This window comes from Cebus imitator, unplaced genomic scaffold (genome assembly GCF_001604975.1).
Source record: "Cebus imitator isolate Cc_AM_T3 unplaced genomic scaffold, Cebus_imitator-1.0 Scaffold72, whole genome shotgun sequence".
In the NCBI taxonomy this organism is placed as follows: Eukaryota; Metazoa; Chordata; class Mammalia; order Primates; family Cebidae; genus Cebus; species Cebus imitator.
Window position 1 is genome coordinate 7082407 of NW_016107387.1, and position 18100 is coordinate 7100506.

Below are 18100 nucleotides of genomic sequence, written 5' to 3' on the forward strand. Positions count from 1 at the left end.
AAAAAAAAAAAAAAAGAAAGAAAGAAAGAAGAAAGGTCTCCATGGAGCTGTCAATCAGATGGGAGTAAAGAGATGGACCCCACATTCCAGCTCTAGGCCTGGTCAGCCCCCACCTCAGCCCCAGCCTCAGCCTTGACTCAGCCCCAGGTCCAGCGCCAGCCCTATCATGACCAAGGAGTATCAAGACCTTCAGCATCTGGATAATGAGGAGAATGACCATCATCAGCTCAGAAAAGGTGAGGGCGACCTTTCCTGCCTCTGCAAGGTGCGAATTTGGCAGCTCTGCCCCTCAGCCACAGCTCCTACTCTTGCCGGGAGGGAGAGTGGCTCTCTCTCTGGGTCTGTCTCCCTCCCCCAACACTGGGAAAGACGTTCGAGCCGCCCCTCTCAGGAGAGGTACAGGGTGTGAGGTTGGAGTCCCTTTCTTGGGGACAGGTGCCCAAAGCTTTCCTGTGCCTCCTGGCCCTGGAGGGTGGACCCCTCAAGGGGTGTGGGAACAGCTGGAATCTGGAGAGATGAGGTCACTATCTGCTTCCTATGACAAAATCAGGTCCCCTCTTCGTTTCCCCTTCCAACACCACCCAGGGAGCCCTGGTGGTGTGTGTGTGTGTGATCAGTGATCAGTTTGGTGAAGGGGGAAGATTTCTGCCAAGAGTCTGAGTATTCTCCGAGGGGGGATGAAGGGTCTCTGACCTGAGGGAGGACGAGACCCTCTTGCTTCAAAAACAAATCCCCCTTGACCTATTTCTTTGTCCTCCCAGCAAGGAATGTTGTTTAGGCCGAGCAAGGATGAAGTTCTTGGGGGATCGGGTGTAGCGCGCTTTGACGGAAGGAGGGTCCACGGGGGAGGAGAGCGGGCAGGGAGGCCCCCACCCTCCAACGCTCAGAGGACAGGGCTAGCGTGTCTCTTCCCGCGCTGGGTGGAAGCGATCTGAGGGCCAGAAGGCTACTGCACCTTCTCCCCCTGCACGCAGCCAAAGACGAGTGGAATTCATGACAGAGAAAGAAACCTTCCTCCTTTCCCCACTTTGAGTGGAAGCAGCGACTCCCCTGGCGCGGGCCACTCAGTTGCGTTTCAAGGCGGGGGAGGAGTGGGTGGACTGAGGCTCCGGGATCGGCTGCAGTGACGTAGTCCTGCCATTAGGTGTCAGCAACAGCTCAGGGCCTCGGTGGGATGGGCGGCTCAGCGCTTCGCCCGCGTCCCCAGCCCTCTTTCCTCCCCGATTTCCAGTCGCCTCTGGCCTGGCAGGGTCGCCCACTGCCCGCATTTCCTCGTGTACATAGTTCCTCCTAGTCCACTGGGGCGCTTTAGCTTGCTCTCCTTTTAGGACCCCCGAGCTGTGCCAGGCTCCCCTCTGTCCCCGCGCCCCTGACACCCCCTCGTCCTGCAGGGCCGCCTCCTCCCCGGCCCCTCCTGCGGCGTCTCTGCTCCGGACCTCGCCTCCTCCTGCTCTCCCTGGGCCTCAGCCTCCTGCTGCTGGTGGTTGTCTGTGTGATCGGATCCCAAAGTGGGTGCCCCAGGGGTGGACAGGGAAGGTGGCTATACTGGGGGGTGTTGACGGGGTACCGTGGCGGGGGAGTGGTGGGTGCAGGGGTGGTGGACATAGCCCTCCCATTTTGTTCTCTCTGCACCCTCTCCTGGCCAGACTCCCAGCTGCAGGAGAAGTTGCGGGCCCTGAGAGCGACATTCAGCAACTTCACAGCGATCACTGAGGCCCAGGTCAAGGGCCTGAGCACCCAGGGTGAGGGCGCTGGGGCCAGGCTGGGTCTGGGTCTGGGTCTGGGTCTGGGACCGGGGCCAGGCTGGGGCTGGGGCTGGAACTAGAACTAGGGCTGAAACTAGGGCTGGGATTGGGGCCTGGGCGGAGGCTGGGGCTGGGGCAGGGCCGGGGCCGGGCTTGGGGGGCTGGAGCTGGCGCTGGGGCCTGGCTCGGGGCTGTCGGGGCGCTGAGCAAGTCTCTCCCCCAGGAGGCAATGTGGGAAGAAAGATGAAGTCCCTGGAATCCCAGCTGGAGAAACAGCAGAAGGACTTGAGTGAAGGTCAGAGAGGGAGTGTGGATGGCTGTATGTGAGTGTGAGTCTGTGTGTGTACGTGTGAGAATGTATGTGTGTCAGTGTATATGTGTGACAATGTGTGTATGTGTTAGTGTGTGTGTGAATGTGTGTGTTGCATGTATGTGTATGTGTAAATGCATGTGATAGTATGTGTGTGTTGTGTGAATATGTGTTTTATGTGTGTTGTGTGTGAATGTGTTGTGTGTGCATGTGTGAAGGAGTTATGTGTGTTGTGTATGTGTGTGTGTAGGGGTGAGAGTGTGTTGTGTGTGTAGTGTGTGTAGTGGGTAGGGGTGTGTTGTGTAAGTGTGTGTGCGTGTTGTGTATGTGGGTGAGGGTGTTAGTGTGTGTGTGTATGTGTGGGTGAGGGTGTGTTGTGTGTGGGAGTGTTTGTGTGAAGGTGTGTTTTGTGTGTGTTTTGTGTTTGCGGGGGTGTGTTTGTGTGCATGGGTGTGTTGTTAGTGTGTGTTGTGTGTGTTTGGGTGAGGGTTTGTGTGTTTGTGTTTGAGAGTGTGGGTGAATTAGTGTTGTGTGTGAGTGTATGTGGATTAGGGTGTGTTGTGTATGTGTGTGTGAGTGTGTTTTTTGTGTGTGGGTGAGGGTGTGTTATGTGTGTTGTGTGTCTGTGTGAGGGTGTGTTGCGTCTGTGTGTGAGGATGTGTTTGTGTGTGTTGTGTTGTGCTTGTGGGTTAGGGTATGTTGTGTGTTTTGTGTGTTGTCTGTGTGTGTGTATGTGGGTTAGGATGTGTTGTGTGTCTGAGTGTGTGAGGGTGTGTTGTGTGTGTGAGGGTGTGTTGTGTATGTGTGTGTTGTGTGTGTGTGGGTTAGGGTGTGTTGTGTGTCTGTGAGTGTGTGGGGGAGGATGTGTTGTGTGTTTTGTGTGTTGTCTGTATGTGGGTTAGAGTGTGTTGTGTGTGTGATGGTGTATTGTGTGTGTTGGGTGAGAGTATATGTGGGTTAGGGTATGTCGTGTGTGTGTTTCATGTTTTGTGTTGTCTGTGTATGTGGGTTAGGGTATGTTGTGTGTGCATGTGCATGTGTGTGAGGTTGTGTTGCGTGTGAGCATGTTTTGTGTGTGTTGTGTATGTGGGTTAGGGTGTGTTGTGTGTATGAGTGTGTGTATGTATGAGGGTGTTTTGTGTGTGTTGTGTATATGTGGGTTAGGGTGTGTTTTGTGTCTGTGTTGTGTATGTTGTCTGTGTATGTGGGTTAGGGTGTGTTGTGTGTGTGTCTGTGGGTTAGGGTGTGGGGTGTATGTGTATTGGGTGTGAGGGTAGGTTGTGTGTGTATTTGTGTGGGAGTGTGTGTGTGTGTGTGTGTGTGGTGGGGGTCTCTCAGGCCAACTCCACTGCCGTTAGTGGCACTGCGATTGGTCCCAGCGGGAGGATGCGGGGCTGACCTCGTTCCCCTCCCCTCGTTCTGCATCTCCGCAGATCACTCCAGCCTGCTGCTCCACGTGAAGCAGTTCGTGTCTGACCTGCGGAGCCTGAGCTGTCAGGTGTTGGCGCTCCAGGGCAATGGTGAGGAGGCCAGCCTGGCCCACTCGCGGCCTCCCCCGCGCTCCCGGGCAGCGCCTCAGCCCCTGCGCCCCGTTTCTTTCTCCCGTTCAGGCTCGGAGAGTGCCTGCTGCCCGGTCAACTGGGTGGAGCACGGGCGCAGCTGCTACTGGTTCTCTCGCTCCGGGAAGGCCTGGGCCGAAGCCGACAACTACTGCCGGCTGGAGAACGCGCACCTGGTGGTGGTCACGTCCTGGGAGGAGCAGGTGAGGGCCCCGACGGCCTAGGAGGCTGGCTGGCCTCAGGAAGAGATCACCACCTGCCTCCTCTCTCCTCAGAGATTTGTCCAGCATCACACAGGCCCTGTGAACACCTGGATGGGCCTCCATGACCAAAACGGGCCCTGGAAGTGGGTGGACGGGACGGACTACGAGACGGGCTTCAAGTGAGTGCGCGCCTTCCCTGGGTCTGGGTCCCGCCGCCTTCCCGCCTGTGGCCCTGGGTGGAGGTGTCTTCAGCGACCTGGCTGCGGGTCCGACCTCCTGGGGGCCACAGCTGGCTCTGTCCCCAGGAACTGGAGGCCGGACCAGCCGGACGACTGGTACGGCCACGGGCTCGGAGGAGGCGAGGACTGTGCCCACTTCACCGCCGACGGCCGCTGGAACGACGACGTGTGCCAGAGACCTTACCGCTGGGTCTGCGAGGCAGAGCTGGACAAGCCCAGCCAGGAGCCTCCTCTCCCTTAATTTATTTCCTCAATGCCTAGACCTGCCGATGGTGTCCGGGACTGGGGATCCGCCCAACTGGGGGCCTCTTGTGCTTTCTCGGCGCTTTGCATCTGGGATTTCAAGGGAAGGGGAAGGACGGTGTCGGAGAAATGTCGGTGATGTTTGGACGGTGGGGAGGTTGAAACCTGGGGCGCCTTCTGCAGTTTGCAGGTTATCATTGTCAACTTTTTTTTTTTTAGAGTAAAAAGAAATATACCTAAACGTTCTATGAGTTGTCTGGTTATTGGGCATTAGGAAGCAGGATGGATTGGTTGGCATTAGGAAGCCTGGGGAGGGCACTGTGGCATCATGAGAACTGTGTGGGCTTTGGGCCAGAATGGCCAGACTTTGTTATTTACAGATATGTGAGTTTGGGCAAATTATTCCGTTTTCTGTGTCCCAGCTGTAAACGAGCCATCTTACTGGAGGACATTGTGCTTGGAGCAATAACCTCAGGAACAGAACCACCCAACATATGTGTGTGTATGTATGTATGTATATATATATATATATATATATATATGGAGAGAGAGAGAGAGATGGTGTCTTGCTCTGTTGCCCAGGCTGGAGTGCTGTGGCGCGACCTCAACTCACTGCAACCTCCACCTCCTGGGTTCAAGCAATTCTCCTTCCTCAGCCTCTGGAGTAGCTGAGATCACGGGAGTGCAACACCACACCCAGCTAATTTTTGTATTTTTAGTTGAGACGGGGTTTCCCAATGTTGGCCAGGCTGGTCTCAGATGATCTACTCGCCTCGGATTCCCAAAGTGTTGGAATTACAGGTGTGAGCCACTTCAATTGGCAGAACCACCCAAATCTGTTGAGTGCCTCAACAACTTTGAATGAAACTCACTGGTGTCCTTTGCATTCATTACAGCAATCAGAAGCAGCATTCATAAACAGGTAGCAGAAACAATGTATACACAACCAAGAATCACCAAACATACCAGAAAAACCAGTACCACAGAACAGAAGCGCCAAAGTGGATGGAATCAACAACCAAGGATGGGAGTTAGGACAAACCGATTCAGACACAGAACTGTGGACAGAAATTGCCAAAGAAATTGCCAATATTCACCCGTAAATAAGACCTCAAGTAATTCTGAAAAGTAGCAATGCTCTGACCATAGTAAAATAAAGTTAGAAATGAACATGAAAATACAGCCAAGAAGAGATCTATCAACATGTATTTTCTCACCATCTTCCTAAGTAATTCTGAGTTTAAGAGAAAATCAAAATGAAGAAATAAGTGTTTTAGAAATGAACTGTAAGAGTACTACATGCTGAAACTGTGGATGGTCAAAGTAGTTCTTGGGAGAAAATGTATGTAGCAATAAGCACTTTTATTTATTTATTTATTTTTTGAGATGGAGTTTTGCTCTTATTGCCCAGGCTGGAGTGTAATGGCGTGACCTTGGCTCACTACAATGCCCGCCTCCTGGGTTCAAGGGATCCTCCGGCCTCAACCTCCAAGTAGCTGGGATTACAGGCATGCACCACCATGCCCGGCTAATTTTTGTATTTCTAGTAAAGAAGGGGTTTCACCATTTTAATCAGGCTGGTCTCGAAGATAAGCACCTTTTTTTTTTTTTAAAGAGATGGGGTTTCACCATGTTGGCGAGACTGTTCTCAAACTCCTGACCTCAAGTGCTCCACCCACCTCAGCCTCCCAAAGTGCTAGGATTACGGGTGTGAGCCACCAAGCCCGGCCGAAGATAAGCACTTTTATTAAAAAACAAGAAAGGCTGACTTGAAATATGCTGTTTGAACTCAAGAAACTTGAAACAGAATAATAAAATAAATCCCCTAAAGTAGAATAAAATAACCTATAAAAATATAAGCAGAAATAAGTAGAAAATAAAAATGTAGATATGATCAATTAAAGTAAAATTTGATGCTTAAAAAAGTCAGAAAAATGTGAAGGAGAAAAAAAGAGATAAAGATATAACTTTAGAAAGGAGAAGATTACATAAGTACAGACATAGGAGATGTAATTACATAACACTTCCGGATTTAAAACAGTAGAGCAAAGACAGCGTTTTTCCTGCCATAATTGTAATTTTTAGGCAAATCTCTGAGAAGCAGGGGTTATAACTTTCAAACTTATAAGCAGAAAAAATGAAGAGAAAATATTAAACTAAAGGAAAGTAATAAAGGAGAACTCCCTCCCCACCCTAGAAAGAGGTAGATAAGAAAAAAAAATAAAAGGTTGGTTATGAATCCAAATAAGTTGCTGATTTTGTTAAATGCAAAATACTTTTATCTTGTTAAAAGACAAAAAAAAAATATTTCGAGGCAGAATAAAAATAAAATCTAACTATATGCCCAAGAGACACAGCTGAAACAGAGGCTGGAAGCAAAATGGTGAAAGACATATTGATCAAATTCCAACCAAATGGCTATCACGTAAAGTACATCTTATAACAAAAAGTATTATTAGAGATAAAGAGGATCACTTCCTAATAATAAAAGGTTCAATTCAACAGGAAGATATACCAGTATTAAATATGTATGCACTGAATAACATAGCCAAAAAATATGTCAAAGAAAAATTTTAGTATAAGAAAACAGACAAGTTTACATTCAAATATATTATAAAACCTCTCTCAGTAATTGATAAACAGACAAAAAAATAAGGATACAGATATTTTGAACTGCACATTAATACGATGTAATGTACACATTTAGTACACTGTACTCGTTAAATACAAAATATCCTCTTTTTTTTTTGAGATGGGGTTCTTGCTATGTTGCCCAGGCAAGTCTCAACTCCTTGGCTCAAGCGATCCTCCTGGTTTAGCCTCCCAAGCAGCTGGAATTACAGCCATAAGCCCCCATACCCAGTGGAATACCTGTTCTTTTCAAGTATACTGTGACATTCTCAAAAAATTGAGCAAATACTGGGCCATTAAGCAAGCTTTAACAATTTCCAAATAGAGACTTTTCATTATAATGACCAGAAATGTAAAATTCTTTTTTTTTTTTTTTCTTGAGACAGAGTCTTGCTCTGTCGCTCAGGCTAGAGAGCAGTGGATCTAAGCTCACTGCAACTTCTGCCTCCCAGGTTCAAGTGATTCTTGTGCCTCAGCCTCCTGAGTAGCTGGGATTACAAGTGCACACCACCATGCCTGGCTAATTTTTATATTTTAGTAGAGCTGGGTTTTGCCATATTGGCCAAGCTGGTCCCGAACTCCTGGCCTGAGGTGATCTGCCCGCTGGGCTCCCAAATTATTGGGATTATAGGCGTGAGCCACCTCGCGCAGCCTAAAATTCTTTTATCAGATAGTAGCCTATCAAATCAAATGCAGCATTAAAAGAGATAACATGTTCAAGTAGTATATATGCCAAGAATTCAAAGATGGTTTAACATGAGAAAAATCTGTTAATATAATAGATTTAGAGAGTGCAGAAAAATAAGTTAAAGGTGTACAAAAGAAAACAATTACACAACGCAGAAAAAACACCAGCAAAAGTTCAACTCTTATTTATTTTATTTTTTTTTTGGGGACGGAGTTTTCCTCTTGTTACCCAGGCCGGAGTGCAAAGGCGCGATCTCGGCTCACCGCAACCTCCGCCTCCTGGGTTCAGGCAATTCTCCTGCCTCAGCCTCCTGAGTAGCTGGGATTACAGGCATGCGCCACCATGCCCAGCTAATTTTTTGTATTTTTTTAGTAGAGACGGGGTTTCACCGTGTTGACCAGGATTGTCTCGATCTCTTGACCTCATGATCCACCCGCCTCGGCCTCCCAAAGTGCTGGGATTACAGGCTTGAGCCACCGCGCCCAGCCTCAACTCTGATTTATGATGAAATCTTCCAGGATCCTAGCTGCTTCTATCTTGTTGCTCCACTGTTTCAACCTGTGGCTTTCATCACGTGTTCCAAGATGTTTGCCCCACTCCTGTCATGACACATTCTAGACAAGACAAAGGGGAAATGAGAAGGAGAACGGCACATTCTGTCTATGAGGATACCTCCACCACTTCACTTTGTATCTCTTTGATCAGAACTCGTCCCAGGGCCACAGATAGCTGCAAATGGGGCTGAGGAATGAACTCTATTCCATGAGGCCACATTCTAGCTAAAAACGCAGGCTTCTCTTATTGTAGAGCAGAAGTCAGTAAACGTTGGCCCTGACCTGCTTCTGTAAATAAAGCTTTCTTTTTTTCTACTCTTTCCTTTTTTCTTGAGACAGAGTCTCAATCTTTTCTCACTAACTTGCCCAGGCTGGAGTGCAGTGGCACAATCTCAGCTCACTATAACTTCCACCTCCCATGTTCAAGCAATTCTTGTTCTTCAGCCTCCTGAGTAGTAGCTGGGATTACAGACGTGCGCCCTAACACCTTTTTTTTTTTGGAGAGATGGGGTTTCACCATATTGACCAGGCTGGTCTTGAACTCCTGCTGGCCTTTTTTTTTTTTTTTTGAGATGGAGTCTCACTCTGTCACCCAGGCTGGAGTGCAAAGGCGAGATCTTGGCTCACTGCAACCTCTGCCTCCAGGGTTCAAGTGATTCTCCTGCCTCAGCCTCCCAAGTAGCTGGGATCACAGGTGCAAGCCACAACACCCTGTTAATTTTTGTATTTTTGTAATTTTTGTATTTTTTGCGGTTTCACCATGTTGCTCAGGCTGGTCTTGAACTCCTGTGCTCAAGTGATCTGCCCGCCTTTGCCTCCAAAGTGCTGGGTTACAGGCATGAGCCACCAAGTCCAACCTGTAAATAAAGTTTTATTGGAACACAGCCATACTTGTTTATCTACATGTCATTTATGACCGCTTTTGTGCTGCAAGATTGGAGTTGAGTAGTTATGATAAAGACTGTATGGCCTTGCAAGCCTAAAATATTTGCTATCTGGCCCTTTATAGGAGATGTTTCTGGATCCCTGGCATAGCAAAAAGGGGATAATTGACATTAGGGGTAATTAGAAGCCTCCGTTATACTGTCATTATTGCTGTTCAGCATCATCCTGGGTGTGCTGGCCAAACTGCACAAGACAGAAAAAGACATTTCAAGTTGTAAGAATTGGAAAGGAAGCGATAAAACAATATGCTCATTATACAGAAAATCAACACCATCAACAAATAATTAGCCCTAATAAGCTTTGGCAGGTGTATTAGTCTGCTATTACCAATTAAAATGTAAAGAACACACAAGAAAAAGGTTAAATTCTTTCCAAATTAACGTATACATTCAATGCAATAAAAATAAAATTTTCAGTTGGTTTTTTTGTTTGAGACAGAATCTCTGTCTGCCACTGAGGCTGGAGTGCAATTGTGCAATCTCTGCCTCCCAGGTTCAAGTGATTCTCCTGTCTCAGCCTCCCGAGTAACTAGGAGTACAGGTGTGCGCCACCATGCCTGGCTAATTTTTGTGTTTTTAGTAGAGCTGGGGTTTCACCATGTTGGCCAGACTGGTCTTGAAATCCTGACCTCAGGTGATCCACCTGCTTCAACCTCCCAAAGTGCTGGGATTACAGGAGTGAGCCACCACACCCAGCCTCAATTAGATTTTCTTTTCTTTTTTGAGATGGAGTCTTGCTCTGTTGCCCAGGCTGGAGTGCAGTGGCCTGATCTCAGCTCACTGCAAACTCCGCCTCCTGGGTTCAAAGAGATTCTCCTGCCTCAGCCTCCTGAGTCGCTGGGACTACAGGCGCCTGCCACCATGCCTGGCTAATTTTTTGTATTTTTAGTAGACATGGGTTTTCACCATGTTGTCCAGGATGGTCTTGATCTCCTGACCTTGTGATCCACCCACCTTAGCCTCCCAAAGTGCTGAGATTACAGGCATGAGCCACCACGCCTGGCCGAAGAGCTTCTTAAATAAGGCCTCCAAAGCGCATTCCAAAAATCTAAAAGAATTTGTGAAATTGCATGAAAATTACAAATTTCAGTTCAACAGCAAGTAACAGGTAGGCTCCTAGCAAGCAACAGATGGCACACCCAAAAATGGGTAAGCGCAAGGTTTTAAAATATGGGGACTATCTACAAAGGTGTGAACAGGCTTAGGGAAGCCACAAGAAATGGGGCAAGAACCCAGGCCTCCCGGAGTGGGGGAGCTGTTACCACCTTTAGGACCGCAGGGAGAGGGCCTCCCAACAGGAGCCATGATACTCAGTGGGAGGGGCAGTGAGCTCACAGCCACTCTGCAGGGAGGGGCCTCACTTCCCTCCTCTTCCTGGAAGGGGCCTGGGAGCCAGATGGCAAGGGAGCAGTTTGATGCAGTCATACAGCTCAGCCTCCCAGGCCACAGAACAACACGGAGAAGGATAGAGAGTGGATCTGGAAGGACAAATGGAAGACATTCAACACAGAAGGAGCCCGAGATGAAGAAATAGGTAGGAAATCTATTGGAAAAGTAGCACCGGTATAAACAAGTAGTTCACAGATGAGGAAGCCTGGGGGTCTAATGTGCACATGAAGACATGCTCACAATTACTAGTGACTAGAGAAATCTAACATGAGTGAGCCATCTCTTTACACTTGTCCAACTGACAAACATTAGGAGGAAGTCAAGTGCTGCCAAGGTTGCGGGAGAACTCGCTGATGGGAGGATACACTGGAATAGCCATTCTACAAGGTATTTAGTGGAATTAGGAATGCCAGGTGTGGTGGTTTACGCCTATAATCCTAGCACTTTGGGAGGCCGAGGCGGGTGGATCACCTGAGGTAAAGAGTTCAAGACCAGCCTGGTCAACACAGTGAAACTCTGTCTCTACCAAAAATAATTTAAGAAAAAAGACAAATAGCTGGATGTGGTGGCAGGCACCCGTAATCCCTGCTACTCAGGAGGCTGAGGCAGGATAATCGCTTGAACCTGGGAGGCAGAGGTTGCAGTGAGCTGAGATTGTGCCACTGCACTCCAGTCTGGGTTAGAAAAGCAAAACTCTGTCTCAAAAAAAAAAAAAAAAAAAAAAAGCATATATGTCATGATCCCCAAAATCCTACTTCCAAGTATATACACCAGAGAGATTCTCTGACAGGTCCATTATGGGACGCTGTGAAGATGTTCACTGTGGTGCTGTTTGGGTAGCGAGGAGTTGGAGGCAGGCTGGATGCCTACTGAGAGCAGAATGCAGGGAGCATGTCTGATGGGCTACTCTCCAGCATTTAGAAACAGTGACTAGGGCCAGGCGCAGTGCCTCATGCCTGTAATCCCAGCACTTTGGGAGGCCGAGGTGGGCAGATCACGAGGTCAGAAGTTCGAGACCAGCCTGGCCAATATGGTGAAACCCCGTCTCTACTAAAAATACAAAAATTAGCTGGGCGTGGTGGTGCGTGCCTGTAATCCTTGCTACTCGGGAGGCTGAGGCAGGAGAATAGTTTGAACCTGGGAGGTGGAGGTTGCAGTGAGCTGAGATCAATTGCTTGAACCTGGGAGGTGGAGGTTGGAGTGAGCTGAGATCTCGCCATTGTGTTCCAGCCTGGGCGATAAAATAGAGTGAGACTCCATCTCATAAAAAAAAAAAATTAGGAAAGAGGAGGTCAGTTTTTGTACGTTTGCAGACACTATGTACTTACTATTGTGATGCAATAGAGACGCCGCAGCACCGCCTGCACAATGTTGTTGTCAGAGAACCTTGAACTGAATCTAATTAGCACTAACTACCAGCTTATTGGCAATGCAGTGGGAAGGGAACATCCACATAGGCATGCATGCCGTCAGATCCAGAAGGCAGAAGATTTTGCAGCCTACTTATGCCTTCTTCAACAAAAAAAAGGTAAGAAAAAAAAGAGGGGCCAGGTTCAGTGGCTCACCCCTGGAATCCCAGTACTTTGGGAGGCTGAGGCAGGCAGATCACTTGAGCTCAAGGGTTCGAGACCAGCCTGGGCAACAACCCTGTCTCTGCAACAAATACAAAAATTAGTTGGGCGTGGTGGGGTGTGCCTGTAGTTCCAGCTACTCTGGAGACTGAGGTGGGAGGATCACCTGAGCCAAGGAATATCGAGGCTGCAGTGAGGGGTGATTGCACCACTGCACTCCAGCCTGGGCAACAGAGTGAGACCCTGAAAAAAAAAAAGTAGCAATAGACTTAGATGAAATATTTGTAACATTTATAACAAGTAATTAATATCCAGACTATAAAGAACTGCTACACAATTACAAGAAAAAAACCAACAACAACCCATCAGAGAAATGAGCAAAGAATATTATAGTAGGCATTCATCATTTGTGTTTTAGAGAGACCCTTAATAATGTGCATACTTCGGGGGGGCACCAGTAGCCACAGGACCATATTCTTTGTCTTGCCCCCCTGATGTAGCTGGAGCAGGGTGGCATGTGCCATGGTTGTCACCCACCTGACACTCTCTCCTAGAACCTTGAGTCTTGAGTGTATGATGAAAATTTGTAGAAATAGTTGAGAGGTCATGTGTAAGATCTTTAAGAAATTTTTTTTTTTTTTTTTTTTGAGACAGAGTTTTCTCTTGTTACCCAGGCTGGAGTGCAATGGTGCAATCTCGGCTCACCGCAACCTCCGCCTCCTGCGTTCAGGCAATTCTCCTGCCTCAGCCTCCTGAGTAGCTGGGATTACAGGCACGCACCACCATGCCCAGCTAATTTTTTGTTTTTAGTAGAGACGGGGTTTCACCATGTTGACCAGGATGGTCTCGATCTCTTGACCTCGTGATCCACCCGCCTCGGCCTCCCAAAGGAAATATTTAAGTAAAAAATGCAGGCCTGGTGCGGTGACTCACCTCTGTAATCCCAGCACTTTGGGAGCCTGAGGTGGGCAGATCACCTGAGGTCAGGAGTTTGAGACCAGCCTGGCCAACGTGGTGAAACCTCGTCTCTGCTAAAAATATAAAACATTAACTGGGTGTGGTGACAGGTGCCTGTAATCCTAGCTACCTGGGAGGCTGAGGCAGGAGAATTGCTTGAACCTGGGAAGCGGAGGTTGCAGTGAGCCGAGATTGCACCATTGCACTCCAGCCTGGGTGACAGAGTGAAACTCTGTCTAAAAAAAAAAAAATGCAACCTGCAAAATTATGCATACAATATGATTCCATCTATGTAATGCTCCCCTCCAAAGGAGCCACCTGCAATAGCTATGGATTTCCTTAACCTCCCAGTGGTCATTGCTCTTCTGTATACTCATCCTCTCCCCGTCACTGGATTCTTTCCATCTCAAAGATTTTTCTATCAAATAACTCTCACATGCTCTCCTGGTCCCTCTCCAGACATTGTTGAATCTCCTTCTTCTTTTTTTTTGAGATGGAGTTTCACTCTGTCACCCAGGCTGGAGTGCAGTGGCTCAATCTTGGCTCACTGCAACCTTTGCCTCCTGGGTTCAAGCAGTTCTCCTGCTTCAGACTCCCGAGTAGCTGAGATTACAGGTGCCCGCTACTATGTTCGACAAATTTTTTTGTATTTTTAGTAGAGATGGGGTTTCATCATGTTGGCCAGGCTGGTCTTGAACTCCTGACCTCAGGTGATCCTCCTGCCTTGGCCTCCCAAGGTGCTGGAATTACAGGTGTGAGCCACTGTACTCGGCCTAAATCTCCTTTTTTATTGCTTCAAGTTAACTGTGCTTGGGGTATAAAGGGAGGAGTCTGAATTTGGAATGAGGCAGATATGGAGTCACTGCATACTGTGAAGGAGTTACAAGCTTCTTGGAGGTATTAGAGAGAGGGGTTCCACACGTGAGGCTGAAGGATGCAGGGTTACAGCAGGACCCGTGTGTGTGTGTGCGTGTGTGTGTGTGTGTGTGTGTGTGTGTGTACTCCAGGCCAGACTGGTCCCAGCTCTGCTCAACAGCTATGCAGAGTGGGTGTGATATTTCTTGGCAGTGGGGAAACCAACTGGTTCAAGTGATTCTCCTATAAAACTTAATTGCCTCACTATGAGCCAGAATCCCATAGGAGGTCTGCCTTAGTTTGGGTGACTCCCAAAAGCAGAGCCTGAGAGAAGGACTTGAGGGAGATAGTTTTCTTGGGAGCTGATCCCAGAAAACAGGAGTGAAAAAGACGAGGGAGTGAGGAGGCGAGCCCAATAGGGGTGCATTATCAAGGCTGCTGCACATTTTGGGTGATGGAGCTCACCAGCATCTCCAAGCTTACAGAATGGCTGATCTGAAGGAGGGGTGGCTGGAGGATTTACCCAACAGCTTCCATTCCCCATGGACACCAACTCCCCAGCAGGTCTGGGCTGTACTCCTGTTGGCTGAGCAAACTGCTATTGGTGCTAGAGAAAGCCCTGGGGCAGAAAGTGTGGCACGTGCTTGAGGGGGGATGTTTTCAGCACAAGGACCTGGTTGAGCGCTCATGGAACAACAGAATTTTTAGTAGAGAACTTCATAATGTGCATATAATTTTTCGTAGAAAAATTCTGTCATGGTTGAAATCAGTGGGTCAAAGGGGTGCAATGTGGGGCGTCAGAGGTGTCTGCTACAAGACCCCACACTCAATCTCCAGTAAGAATCTGGGGATGCACAATAGCAACCAAACCATAAAATACCCAAAAATGAACTGAAGGAATGTACAAGATCTGGATGAGAACAACTGTAAAACTCTAATGAGGGTCATAAAAATACTTGCATACACTTGCCGGGTGCGGTGGCTCATGCCTGTAATCCCAGCACTTTGGGAGGCCGAGGCAGGTGAGGTTGGGAGTTTGAGACCAACCTGACCAACATGGAGAAACCCTATCTCTACTAAAAAGTCAAAATTAGCAGGGCATGGTGGTGCATGCCTGTAGTCCCAGCTACTCGGGAGGCTGAGGCAGGAGAATCGCTTAAACCCGGGAGGTGGAGGTTGCAGTGAGCCGAGGTTGTGCCATTGCGCTTCAGCCTGGACAACAAGATCAAAATTCTGTCTCAAAAAACAAAAAACAAACAAAACAAAAAACGCTGCAACTTTTTTTTTTTTTGAGCTGGAGTTTTGCTCTTGTTGCTCAGGCTGGAACGCCATGGCACGATTTTGGCTCACCTCAACCTCCATCTCCCGGGTTCAAATGATTCTCCTGCCTCAGCCTCCTGAGTAGCAGGGATTACAGGTGCCTGCCACCACATCCAACTATTTTTCTTTTTAAAATTATTTTTAATAGAGAAAGGGTTTCACTGTGTTGACCAGGCTGGTATTGAACTCTTGACCTCAGGTGATCCACCCTCCTTGGCCTCCCAAAGTGCTAGGATTACAGGTGTGAGCCACCACGCCCGGCCCACAGCTAACTTATTCTTGACTAGGGTGTCTCAATATTGACCTAGACTGGTCCACAAATTCAAGGTTATGGAAATGAATATTTTTGGGCTATGTCTTTTTGGAATTTGACAAAATCAGCCTAAATTTCTCTAGAAGACTAAACATATGAGAATAGCCAGCAGAAAAAAACTGAAGCAATAATAAGGGGACTTGTCCTATCAAATATTAAGATATATCGTAGATCTACACAATTAAAACACACGACACTGTCACAGGAATGGGCAGAGGAGTCAGTGACTGACATAGAATAGACTCTAGAAATGAATCCAGGGAACTAGTTGAGGATGTCTTGGTTGTAAGGACCAGAAATCCAATGAGAACCAGCTTAAGTAAAGAAGGGAAGAAGTCATATGAAAAAGGCACATGCCCAGGTATGGTTATTGTGGGCCAATTCGCAATTGCAAAGCTATAGCACCCACCTAAGTGCCCCTCAACCGCTGAGTAGATGAAAATGTGGGGGCCGGGCACGGTGGCTCATGCCTGTAATCCCAGAACTTTGGGAGGCTGAGGTGGGTGGATAACTTGAGGTCAGGAGTTCCAGACCAGCCTGGCCAACATGGCGAAATCTCTTGTCTACTAAAAATACAAAAATTTGCTGGGCATGGTGGTGTGTGCTTAGAGTCCCAGCTACTTGAGGGGACTGAGCAGGAGAATCACTTGAACTTGGGAGGCAGAGTTTGCACTGAGTTGAGATTACACCATTGCACTCCAGTCTGAGGGACGGAGCAAGACTCTGTCTCAAAAAAAAAGAAAAGAAATGTGGAATATATACACCATGAAATACTACCCAGCCATAAAAAGGAACAACATAATGTATTTTGCAGCAACTTGGATGGAGCTGGAGGCCATTATTCTAAGTGAAGTAACTCAGCAATGGAAAACCAAACACCGTATGTTCTCACTTACAAGTGGGAGCTGAGCTATGAATATGCAAAGACGTACAGAGTGATATGATGGACTTTGGAGACTCAGAAGGGCTGAGTGGGGTGGTGGATGAAAGCGGGGGTGTGGAATTTAAAACTACGTACTGGATACATGTACACTACTCAGGTGACAGGCGCACTAAAGTCTCAGACTTCATCTCTATTCAATTCATCCATATAACCAAAAACCACTTGTACGCTAAAAGCTATTGAAATAAAATAGCTTAAAAAAAGAAGGGAGTTTATCAGAAAGATAGTGGAATATCTTGGGAGTCTCTGGGCAGGGTTGCAACCGGGCCTTGTGTCAAAATGGGGATGGGTGCTTTGTCAGGGACCTGGGACGTTCTCTCTGTACCTGAGCTCTACCTCTTTCAGGGGTTCAGATGCTCTGTCTTGTGATTTTCTCTCTCTTTTTTTTTTTTTTTTTCAGAGATGGAGTTTCACTCTTGTTGCCCAGGCTGGAGTGCAGTGGCTCAATCTTGGCTCACTGCAACCTCCACCTCTGGGTTCAAGTGATTCTCCTGCCTCAGCCTCCTGAGTAGCTGGGATTACAGGCATGTGCCACTATGTCCAGCTAATTTTTGTATTTTTAGTAGAGATGGGATTTTGCCATGTTAACAAGGCTGGTCTTGAACTCCTAACCTCAGGTGATCCACCCGCCTCAGGCTCCCAAGGTGCTGGGATTACAGGCATGAGCCACCATGCCCGGTTGCTCTTTCCTCTTATGGTGGACTGGCTTCTCTGCTCTTCAGTTCAAATCTTTATGACGCTTCCCATTTTTTTTTTTTTTTTGCTTTTTAATTTTTTCATCCAACCCAAAATGCCAAACTCCCGAGTTTCATAGCTTGCAGATTCTCCCTACTCCCCCTGCCTCTTTTTAAAAATTAAAGAGCCAGATTTATTTTAACACACCTGGATTGAGTGTGAAAAGGTGAAACAAACGCACAAGAACATATATTCAGTATTTCAAAGTGGAAGTCTTTTCAAAAAATGATACTGCAGAAGAGATAAAGAATGTAATAATGGGGAATAGTTTAATCAAGAAGTTCTTATGACATTTGATTTTAAACCATATGTAAATACAGCAGTCTCTGAAAGATTTGGCAAAGATTTATTTTTTTTCTATTTTCAGTCTTTTAAAGTAGATACAGATTTCCTTAGGATAGAGCTGACTTTAAGAGCACGCAAAAGTTGAGCACAAAGGATAGGATCAAATTCAGAAATGCAGAGTGATGAAGAGGAAAAGATACAGAGTAGGTGCCTTCAAAAGAAAACTGACCATCCGAGGTGATTACCTCATAGTCTCTCCTCTCTCTCTTTCTCTCTTTTCTTCCCAAAGTACTGGGGAAGATGCTAATTGACTCTGTTGGATCAGCTGACTAACACTGGCATGATCAGTTGCAGCCAGAGGTCATGCCGTGGTGACTGCATGGGTGACCACATGGAAAGGAGGGGAGAGTTCAGAGAAACGTGGAGGCGGCAGTGTTGGGAGTGGGACATGGGGAAGGGAAAGTTAACAGTAGCCATCTCTGACATGCAAGTGCACATAGGAATTCAGTAGCTAACCAAGGAGGAGTTTCAACTCAGAAAAGATGAGTAAATGGTGGGGGGAGTGTGGGACATTACTATCCCATCTATTGATCCTATCACTTTTTTTTTTTTTTTT

At 47.4% G+C, this 18100-nt stretch overlaps 1 protein-coding gene across 4 annotated transcripts in view; it reads left to right on the forward strand.

Moving 5' to 3' along the window:
* ASGR1 (asialoglycoprotein receptor 1) overlaps positions 1–4545 on the forward strand; it is a 5421-nt gene extending 876 nt beyond the window's left edge. For 2 of the 4 annotated variants that reach the window (XM_017531700.2, XM_017531697.2), the window contains exons 2-9: positions 125–236; positions 1392–1508; positions 1647–1742; positions 1969–2040; positions 3489–3575; positions 3666–3817; positions 3890–3996; positions 4123–4545. In XM_017531700.2, coding sequence (XP_017387189.1) covers positions 167–236; positions 1392–1508; positions 1647–1742; positions 1969–2040; positions 3489–3575; positions 3666–3817; positions 3890–3996; positions 4123–4297 — 876 coding nt within the window. In that variant the 5' untranslated portion in view covers positions 125–166 and the 3' untranslated portion in view covers positions 4298–4545. Of the gene's footprint in view, positions 1–90; positions 237–1391; positions 1509–1646; positions 1743–1968; positions 2041–3488; positions 3576–3665; positions 3818–3889; positions 3997–4122 lie in introns of all 4 variants that reach the window. The other 2 variants (XM_017531698.2, XM_017531699.2) reach the window with 2 other exon arrangements.
* Positions 4546–18100: the final 13555 nt, after the last annotated feature.